The sequence below is a fragment of the Eurypyga helias genome, unplaced genomic scaffold (genome assembly GCF_000690775.1).
Source record: "Eurypyga helias isolate BGI_N326 unplaced genomic scaffold, ASM69077v1 scaffold27843, whole genome shotgun sequence".
Lineage (NCBI taxonomy): Eukaryota > Metazoa > Chordata > Aves > Eurypygiformes > Eurypygidae > Eurypyga > Eurypyga helias.
The window spans coordinates 78,596-89,743 of NW_010242383.1; the positions used below are offsets into that span (position 1 = coordinate 78,596).

At 38.8% G+C, this 11,148-nt stretch overlaps 1 protein-coding gene across 1 annotated transcript in view; it reads left to right on the top strand.

The window, feature by feature from the left end:
• RGS12 (regulator of G-protein signaling 12) overlaps positions 1 to 8,775 on the top strand; it is an 81,861-nt gene extending 73,086 nt beyond the window's left edge. Inside the window, exon 17 of the mRNA XM_010149068.1 lies at positions 8,272 to 8,775. Coding sequence (XP_010147370.1) covers positions 8,272 to 8,636 — 365 coding nt within the window. The 3' untranslated portion in view covers positions 8,637 to 8,775. The remainder of the gene's footprint in view (positions 1 to 8,271) is intronic.
• The last annotated feature ends 2,373 nt before the right edge of the window (positions 8,776 to 11,148 follow it).

Here is an 11,148-nt window from a genome sequence, read left to right on the forward strand (position 1 = left end):
GAGGAATAACAAAAATCTGACGAAAGATGTAAAACGCCTTCCTTTTTGGCTCCAACCTTATTGCGTACACTAACTGTTCGACACTCTTCTCACAGTACACTACTGTTTTATGGGAACTGTATTCTACAAAAGAACGGTGATTTTATGGAAAAAGTGGGGGCTGAAACAAAACTTTTCTATTTTCATGATTTCATGGAGTTTGCATGGAAAGACTATTCAATGATTTACAGTAATTGTAATAAAGACTGTTGGAACCTATCTCCAGTCAAAAATTGATATTTCAAAGGACTAAATAATTAATGGTTGCTTTTTTAAGTGCTTTAATGGTTCTCCATTCATAATCTCCCATTGATGGAAGATGCATTTCTGATTGGTTTATTTGAATTAACATGTCGGGATAAAAAAATATTACTACCTAATTTAAGGTGGTCTGTAATCTTGGTTTCGAATTGATATAAACACAAATGACATGTATGTTGGGCTCTTATATGTTGGGTGTATATGTGCTAGGAAAGGGGCTGGGGGGATGCAGTAGTCCCTCACGCTCTGCAGGCGGCAGGTCTCTAGCTGTGGATTGATGGAGCAAAGCCAGGCCAGTATCCATCCCTGTAACAGGTAACTCTTGAGGGTTTTTTCATTTGAAGATCTAGAAAGCAAGATTTGAATAATGGAAAAGAGCGAAACAAGGTTTGCATCGCTCAGAGCTTTTGAGAACAATTTTTCAGCACAGACCTTAACTTTCTTAAGTGAGTGAAACACGTTTATACTGTTAAGGTACATATTAAATCAGTTTGGAGTGCAAGAATCAGCACTGATTCTAGTTGCGTTATTCATCAAGAATTATCTTCATTTTTTAATAGGTCTGCTGGTTCTGGCAGATTTCCCAGTTTAAAAGTTGGGGGTTTCTGGAATCTGAACACTAATTCTGGAATGTGCTTACTTCATGTCTCTACATACAAAGGTGGTGGTACCCATCTGTGGAAGAAATAATTATTGCGCGGTGTAATTGGCTTGAAGCGATGCATTTGTTTTTGAAAGTGTTAAAATACTGACTTAATCTCTTTGGGTTTGGGTTTTTTAATTGCATGGTGTAGTCTAGGCCCTTTGAATGTTGTCCAGTTTTTCCCAGGGGGTTAGGCATGTTCATTACCCAAGTGAAAAATAGCTGCCATGGGAGAGGATGTGTTTCAAACCTTTAGTCCCTTCAAGAGCTGTCAGTATCCAGCCAGAGGCCTTGCACTAGGTTATTTATTCAGTGATATTCCACTGGGGTCTGTGAGTTGTTTGCTGTGATTGTGGCCTCTCTGACAAAGTTGTTTGTTTATTTTTCTTTTCATTTAGGATGAGAAATATTCTTAAAATGAAATAAGAGTTACAGTCAATGCAATTATTGCCTACCAAGTAAGAAGGTGTTTTGTTTTTTTTTTTTTGAGTAGATGTATATAGACTGGATCCAGCAATTCAGTCGAATAAAGATTTTATTCAAAACTCCTTTTTAATAGGTATATAATGTCATTGGTTAAGACAGAGAGCCAGATAGGGAAGATAAAAGCATGGTGAACTCTCTGGAGTCATACTTTAATAATATGGCTATGGAAGATAAAAGGTGAATTTAGACTATATAAGCAGGTACCTAGTTTGTTCTGAAGATACCACTTTGTTTCTGAAATAGATGGGCAGTCATGTCCTCAAAATAAACTTGCTTCTTTTCTTATTGGCAAGAACTCTTTCAGATAGTTAGTACCAGTGCTGGGGTTTTCTTGGTTTGAAAGATCAGTTATGCAGAAACAAAATGCAGGGTGGACTCCCAGAGCCTGGGGCTGGCTATTGTTCCCAAAGACCAAAAAAAAAGTCTCTGAACAGCTCTCTTTATTATTCACAGAGAGGACTCAGTACACTGCAACCAAGAAATAGAGATGGGATAATATCGGCAGTATTTCTGTGGCTCTCATGTTTTGGCTACTAAACTTTTCAGGTATAAGGGTAATGATTTTCAAGTGCAATAAACTTTGTGATAGTTAAGGAGATTAAAAATAATCATGCATACATATTAAAAAATTCAAAATACACCTTTACTTCTGTAATAAATTCTATAATATTTTATGTAATATTTTACATCATCTCTTAATTCACATGGCATGTTTTAGAGAAAAATCCAGTAGTGTTTCCTATGTAAACCAAGACAGCTATGTAAATGAGAGCATAAATGAAATAAAAATTTAAGAAGGGACTATGACTCAAAGATGTAAAAATAATATACATTTTTATTTTTAACAGAGACTGTTGTGCTTCAGTTAATTATCCTTACTGGCTCTGTGTAATTTGGTAGAAGATCATTGGATTCTGAATCAATATAAAGAAGTACTCATGGGGGTCCATGATATTAAGGCCAGAATCTGTTAATCCTCTTTCAATCAGAGCAAGATTAAATGGAAGAATTACATGTAGTACATGACTGAGATCAATAATAAACAAAGGAGAAGGAGAGTTACGTTAAGAGCAGACAACTGGGAAGCAAGGAAGGCCTTGAGGGATAATTATTTGAAATGTAAGCGTATTTAAATCAAAGAGCAAGGTACATGCTCTGGAGAGAACTACAGTTTTTACCACTGACTAGATAAAATATTAGAAAAATTACAAACACTTTCTGAAACAAATGCACACAGGTTAAAACCAGATCTAGTCAAACACATGATGTACAGTTGGACGATGAAATGAACTTGCTTGAATTATTACTTGAAATGCAACCAGTAGCCCTGCTAAACCACATTTTAGAATTTCTTAATTGAAAAATAACATAATGAATGGCAGATGAAATCAAAACGGGTCCAAGTAATTCAATCCACTATTTCCCAACATACAGGTCTCTGCAGTAATTAAACCTGCTGGTTACGGACTAGTGACAGGAAAGCAAAACCAAAGTTAACACTGAATGCTGGAAGATCGAGCTGAGGGCTGGGTGTTTGTAGCCTGTTGCCGAGATGCTTTGTCACGCCTATTGCTTGGGAAGTATTCAACTGAAAATTGCTTCAGTTTTAGCAGTGGAGAAACAGAATGTTGGAAGAAATTGGCAAGGGTTACTGAGGGTATGCTTCTCACTCTGGATCGAAATCTAGCACTTTTCATTGTATTTATTCTCAGAGTCTCCCTGGCTTTTAAATGACATCGTGTGGGGTTCCCTTCTGCAGCTGTTGTAGCCAGGTGTGGGGAAGGTTACCGCCTGCAAGCGCGCACAGTCTGCAGGGTTTCCTTTTTGGATTATATATGCCCCTGGTGAACAGTACGAGTCATACCAGCTCCCTCTTCTTTGTAATATTCAGAATTTGCCTTTCCAAAGAATGTTTTGTGCTTTGTTCTTCTGGTGAATGCTTTTGAAGTGAGCGCAGTGAAAGAAATTCTATCTGCCCAGTGTTTCTAAACTTAACGCTGCAAATGTATTCCAGAAATTCCCAGGACAAAAGTAAACAGACTGGTAATGCAGAGAATTGCTGCTTTGTAGCATAATCCATTTCCTAGCTTGATGCCCTCATTGTTACTGAGTCAGATTTCAAGCACTGAGCATATGCTGCAGTTGGTGTTTCATCATGCAAGTGAAATACAGCATGTAAAGTCAGATTTCCTTGGAAAACACTTAGCATAAATGTAAGTAGGAACCTTTTATTAAATCCTCTTTCTCCTTGGTGTTGTATCAGTTAAGAGATAAAAAGGAGGAAGCTTTTGAAGGGAGCTTAACCTGCAGAATTCTAGATTTTAAATGTAAAGTAACCTTTTCCCTTCGGAAGCATAAATTACATTACAAACTTAACAAAAAACCCAAATGCTTACACTACTAACCGTACAGCAGCCAGTGTGGAAGTTATTTACCCACCACTTAAAAGAATCCACATCTGGGAAGCCTAAAATTTCAAAGTGCCTTTTCACAAGAGTTTAGGACGGGAAGGGAGAGGAGTCTTTCCTAGAGTGAATCTGTCAGATTACATGTCCTTTTCTTAAGGAAAAGAATTTCTCATACTGAAATATTTACAGGACATCGAAGTGACCATTGCAAAGCTCCTTTTCTACAGTGTCATATAAAGAAATGCTCTCTCAGCCAGCCTGCTGTCACCTCAGGACAGGTTATTGTATGGAATTAGGAATGAGAACATTATCTGCCCGATATCCTGCATTACAGACCACACCAGTCTATGAATTTGGGGACTGAGGATGACTGATTGCATTTGGAGGTGGTATATGCCAGTAAATAACCAATCCATGTTGTTTTCCTGAAGACTTTGGTGATTTCTTTTCACAAGAGTTATAAGTATTATGAAATACTTCAAACAGATACTGATCTATTGTAAGTCAGCACAAATTCATTAAACTGAGGCTCATTCTTTTTAGCTGAATGTGTGATCCTCTCTGCCACTGGAAGTTGAATGCCTGGGTTCAACGCTGTGGAAATCACAGTGTCCTTGTTACCTTTCGGTAGAGAGCCATCTACATAGGAAATGATTTTGACAGGTACAGTAGGATTTTAGCGAAGCTAGAATGCCAAGTGGAATACTAAATCTGCATGGAAGAGGTCTGTCTATCTGGAAATAGTGTTGGGAAAGTTATGGAACAGAAGTTAACATTCTATCATATATGAAATCCACTAAATACGGACTCTCAGATACAGAGATCATATTTGACAGTGAAACTTAATAAACATCTACTTGTTTTTATAAAAAAGATAAATATGGTGTGACTGGAACTAGATGGAGTATTGATCACTTACAAGTACTTTTTACTTCAAAGTAAAGGTTCTGAGTTTCAGATCTAAAATATGCCTTAACAAGTGAATCATAACTAAGATTGGCATATTTAAAAGAAATGAAGCTAATAATTATGGTATAGAAACAATATAAAATATAAAAATAATACACAAAATCAAAATGCCAGGGGAAAGAAAAAAAAGAGAAAAATGGTGGTGAAGGAAATGAGATCAGCTAAAACACTGCTGGGTCATTAACTTTTTGAAAAATGCAGACCAGGAGCCATTTACCTGTGAGTCTGTAAGGTAGCAGATCTCCAGTTTAAAGACAGCAGACAACATGCATCATCCCATCTTTAAAGCAACTGGAACGTATTAACGGGATGAGATGCACAAGAGAATTCCTTTAGAGCTGTGTGGAATGCGTGGCGGGGGAGCCAGATTACCAATAGCCACGGTTATGCTATTCCAGCCTGTTTGGAAATCAATCTGGGCAACTACTGCTCTAAGAACTGGCTTCCTTTCCCTTCTGCAGTCAGGTAGGGCATTTGACAGGTTAGATTCGGGAACTGTCATTCCTGACATACTTTTTTACAAGGCAAAGCAGTGCACAGAGATATCCATGGAGGTTTTCATCACTTCAGTGCAGGGATGTGTGATGAGAAATTCTACCTGTCGAAGCTCTCTGCACTTTGGGTGGTGCCCTGTGTAGCTAAGTCAGCTCGGGCGTTTGTTACTCAGAAAGAGAACATGAGACAGAGGCCCATGCAGAAGTGTTGTAGGTATCGTTTCAGACTCATGGTAAAGCCCCACTGAGCACGTGCATATGTTGAGTCTATTTTAAATCATGCGGGATACGTTTATACACAAGCTGGTTTGGGGAATCTCTCCTATTGTTTGTGCTAAATAGCCTTGCTTCACGAATACCTTGTTTTTAAAAATGAAAAAAAGCACATATCAAAATATTTTTTCAGTGCAGTCCTACTCTTGAAATCATCTTCCTGATTGATGGAGCTGAGCCAAGGAGAAGGTGACCCTGCCAAGAAAAGAGAAATCCTCTTCAGGGTATCATCCCTTAGTAATTCCTTATTCTTTTGAACTAGTATTTTGCGTAAGATCCTCTCTGTCACTGCCACACCTCCAGTAGTAGTTTTTTAGCTGCTTCAGAGGGATTGCTCCTGACAAGGGCATTAACAGAAAAAACCTGCCAATAGTACAGTTTTATTCCTCTTCAGATGGGATTATGTCTTGTGAAGCCCAAGAGCTAACACTGACCTTAATTTTGGTTTGTTCCTATGAGAAAACTTGCAAGCCCGGTTGCTACGTCCGATGACTCAGTGACACCAGAATTCTAAGACTTAATGGCATATCTTATATTTAGCTGTAGAAAGACTGAGCAACCAAATACAGCAATACCTCCACCTTCCATAGCGTTCTTCATCAGGAGCACTGAACCCTCATAGTGCAGGCCTGATCTTTTGACTGTGGAAAGTGTTTCAGCTTAGTGCAAGTCAGCAGGGTGATGGAGACCTTACACCACCACTGAAATTTGTTCTTTACATTACATTTAGGAGAAGAGTGTTTTCTCAGTGCTAGGACAACTGGATGACTCACGCCCTGTCCATGCAAACTATTTGGTGTAATCTATCATTAGTATGGCTTTTTTAAAAACTAGTATCTCTTTTAAACCACGATGAAAGGAGATTGAGAGATCTTCCTCAAAGGGCATGGAGTAGTAGATTAAAAAGATCAAGAGTACAATTCAGTACATTCATGTGAGAGAAACATTTTAGAATAATATTTTACACCGCAGCCATGCAAACAGCAGTTAAAATGAAGCCAATTTTTGGCTGCAGTAGGAAGATGTAAACATTAGGCGTAATACAGTCCCATTAAATGCCAGCTGAAATTTAGTAGGCTGGAGTCATGCTGGGCTAACAGGGCTGAGAAAGCTTTCTCTCCTCTCTCTGCTATTGCTCAGCTGCATTTGTTTGGAGTTTGAACAAATCCCTCTGGATGTGAAAAAAGGCAAGCAATACTGATGTGGAATATCTACATTATTAACATGGGGCTGCACTGTAGCTAAAGCACTACAATAATACTGCACTACTTAGAATTTTAACTTATTTTCATTACATAGAAAGCTTTAGCCCTTGAGAAGACCCTGGAGTGATTGCATTGAAACAGTATGAAATTGCCTTTTTTTTTTGTCCTTTTCAGTTGCATTTACCCCCTTCATATCAAAAAACTTCTTGATTACAATGATTATACATTGAAATTTATTTTTATGGCAAAAAACACTGTACACATTACTGTATGGAACAAACAGAAATAACCGATTTCAAAGCCAGCTTAGGGATTTAACCAGAAGTCTCACGGTATCTGTGTGGCTGAATGTGCTTGTCGTGTGTATGCGGCAGGGAGTTTAAAACAGGTTCAGGTAACACATGTTGGACGAGATGGTATCTTTTGACAGACCAGCTGGAATACATGGAAAAGATAAAGTAAACGTGACATGGAAGCTTTTGCTTAGGTCTGCCTTTGTGTCTTGGAAGTTTTTCTATTTTTTTTTCTTGGATTTAATGGCCTAATAAAAGCGGTTCTCCCTCCCTGCAAATTTTTCCCCTTTTTACAATATTATGGTGTGGGCATCTCAACTACAGAAATGATGTTGATAACCATGGTCTGAATCACAAAATCAACTCAGTCTTCATCCTTCCCTTCCTATTGCCCCTTGAAACAGGCAAAACAGCTTTATCAGCATTTGATTTCACAAGTGCCTAGGGGTTTGTGGCGTCGCACCTACCACAAAACTAGCTTTTGTGGAGGTCAAGGTTTGTGTGAGTAGTTCTAGAGAATAGGTCCGGATCCTGACAATTGTGATTTTAGAAGCGCTGTACCAAAAAGAAACTTCAAGGTTAAAAAATCACACGTAAGTCAGTTCCATGAATGTTTAAAGCACTTCAGGAGATTAAATTATTTCTTCTTGCCATGTAAACTGTGGCCTGTAATTTCTTGGTTGCAGTTCAGGACAGTGAGTTGCAACTTTGAATCATCCATTCGTAGTGTGCTAACACATTCATCTGTAGCCAAGTAAAAATAATATCTCAGCAAGGATTTGGTATTGGAGGACGGTTCAAGTCAAGAACTGCCGTTCCGCTCCAGTGGAAGCTCTGTATTCTCTCTCCTTCACTTTTGGGTTTGTTGGTGTGCGTTTTTGTTCTAGAAGCGTACAAATTTACACTCAGGGGTTATTTTTAATGGGATCTTTTTAAAAACTGAAAAATGCAAAATTAAGACAGACACGTGTGAACGTTTTGCATAAATCTTTGAGACCTATTGTTTAGTTGCCTAGTTGGTACCTCAGGAAGTCCTGATGGGGCAGAGGAATATCCCAGCTGACTGGCTACTATCAGGACCTCAGAGGAAGTTGCAATATTGAAAACTGCTAAACCAGAAGATGCATAACTCTCTTGCTTTGTGTTTTTGTTGTTTGGTTGGTTTTTTTTTTTTTTTTTTTTTTTTAATTCTTCTGTTAGGTGCAAACCACAAAAAGAAAAAAGATTCACAAGGGACTTCAGGAAATTCTTGTGAGCAAGCCTCTCACAAAGCGAAGACCAGCAGAAGCTTTAATCCTCCTGGTGTGAGACACCCCCCCGGTACGGAGCTCCCCGTAAACAGGATAATCGATGTGGATGGAGTCAAACTGGAAGACATGAGCACCCGCTCCTGTGACAGTTCTGAAGGGAACCTCAGCTTTGAAGGTTACATCTCTGAACTGAGATCTTGCCAAGGGAGAATGAGGACTGGAGTTTATAGGACATCAGACCTTCCATCTCTGATCACTGTCAAGACTGAGAAGAATAAGGGCACTGAGAATCAGTATAAAGCTACTTTTGTTTAAATCTCTGCTTTTAATTAAGAGTTCTGGTATTTTTGCTTGACATCAGCAGCAATTGAGATATGCCTTAGAGACATGTTTCTGCAAGTTGTTTTTTCCAGTACCCATTGCCTTCAACGAGCCTGCCAGACTCTCTCTTCTGATAGGAGTTTGAACCCGTAGAATGAAAAAATACCATTTTAACAAAAGTATTTGCTTTTGTTCTCTTACCGTTTCTATATCATTTTCCCTGAGATGATTCCATTGGACAGTGCAATTAAAATGATTATGTCCACCCCTACCCTACATGTCTTTAATAAAGACAAACTCACTTTAAATTGTCCTATCCAAACTTTTTATTTAAGATTATTGCACTTCAATATGCTGATTTATTTCCTGGTCTTCAGGATTCCCTGTGTGTCTGTAGACTTTTGAAGTGGACTTAAAATCAGTTACCGGTGTAAAAAGATTAGCATTATTTTCTTAACATCTTCCTATCATCTGTCTCATTTTGGGAAGAGGCCCAGGTGGAGTTCAGTCTTGTCTAACGCATTGCCTGGATGGATATATGCAATAATACCGTTGTTATACAAGCAGTAAGAAGCAGGAAAAAAAGCTGTGAGAATAATAGCTGCCCACCCTTCCGCCCCCCCAGCCAACACGGGAGATGTTTCCATTCCAGCAATGTATATGCTAATTACACTGTGGTGGAAGGGTCATCCAGGTCCCTCCTCATCACTTGTCTCGGTGTCTTTTAGCTTTGGGGGAAGTTGGATTTTGTTATTGCTCTTTCAATAAGGAGTTAAGTGCCCCTCATTCTTCTTGTCGATTCTAGTTTCAGTTAATCTTCTAGCCTTGGGCAGAGTTTTGAGAAAGAAAAGGTACTTAATAGTACTGAACATCTTGCTTTTGCCACCTGCTCCTTTTCCTCCTTTCCCGTTTGTTCAGAAGGGGTTATGAGTCTGGGCAGGTAAAAGGGTACACAAAAAAATGAGAACGTTGGACCTCTGCTCATCAACGTGACACAATATTTGGTGTATGTATTGAAACCTTCTCTTGGTTCACTGCTTTGAAATTAGTGTGAGACTCAAAATGTCATATTGCATAGTTCCTAAACTGCAGGTCCACACAGGCAGTAAGTCTAAAGCATTACAGTAATTATTCATTAACTACTTCTTTGGTCCTTCTTACTAAAGCCTACCAAGAATTGTGAACTTTCTGAATAGCTGTGAACACTGGAGGCAGTCACTCAGTTTTTTGAACTCAAATCTGTAAGACGTGAAGGAGGCACATACGGTTTTGTAACAGTAAAGTAAGATTCCCAAAGCTTAAGAGTTATACATCAGATACTCCAGTGATATAAATGGATGCAGCACCCATTAGCTTTAACGCTTTAATTCTTTTCTACTGATGATTTTGTTCTTGCTATTGAGGAAGGCACTTGTTAACATCAGGCTCAACTCAGCGTGTGACTGAATGAGGGTATATGCCGTGGAAATAGTTGTTCTTTTAAAATCTTTAAATATTAAAACTGATTCGAGAACCATGCTGAAGTCATAGTGGTGTAACAATACTAGAGACTTGGGGAGACTCAGTGGGCAGCAATGGAGATCAGAACTCGGAGTGAGAGAACAGGCTTGGAAAGTGATGGAACTGGGTACCACCCTGCAGTGGACAGTGCCATAGAATAGCGTACGCCGCCTGACTATGCTGATCTATAGGATATGTTGTTTTGTGTTGTACTAAAAATATTGAAGTATCTATGTATTTTTAAGGTGTTTTTCACATGGGGGGTGGTTGGTTTTTTTTTTGTTGTTGTTTTTGTTAGCATTTTGCTAACAGTTGGCCATGATAGGATAGTTCTTTGCACAGATAAATGGCCACAATTTTTTCCTGTCTTCCGGAAGATTAATGGCTTTGTTCTAATCAAGACCAACATTACACCAGTCAGACTCAAGAGAGGGCTTTTTAACCTGAGATATGCTTTGCACTTTCTGTGTGACTTGGAAAATAAAATCCTAACAGGTAAAATCTTGAAATTCAAATACAATCATTGCAGGCTTTATTAATCTCTGATCAGTATTTTACGTGAAACAAGGTTGCTTATCTTACATTGTGCAAGTGTGCTTAAGTGACTTTTACTGAGCAATACAGAATTCTTCAGCTGGAAGAAGAGACAGCTCAAGGGAGATGCAAAAAAGTCTGAAAAACCTTGAGTGCCATGGAAAGGGTGGGTAGGAATTGACTATCACACTCTTTTCTTATACAAGAAATAGGGGCCATCAGATGAAGCTCACAGAAGCCAGCTTCAAATTAAAGAGCTGGTTCTTCACCTTCTCCTGGTTTCTTTCCACAAGCGCTGAGCTCAGGGGGGGGGGAAAAAAAAGCAAACAAAAATGCTGGTTTTAAATTCTGAGTGCAGCAATCTGGATTTGACCGTATCAGGGATTCAGGGGGAATTTGGCAGCAAGGGAGAGTCAAGCTATGTGCAAGAAAATGAAGGATATGAAACAACAGAGTTTTCTTTAATGTAGGG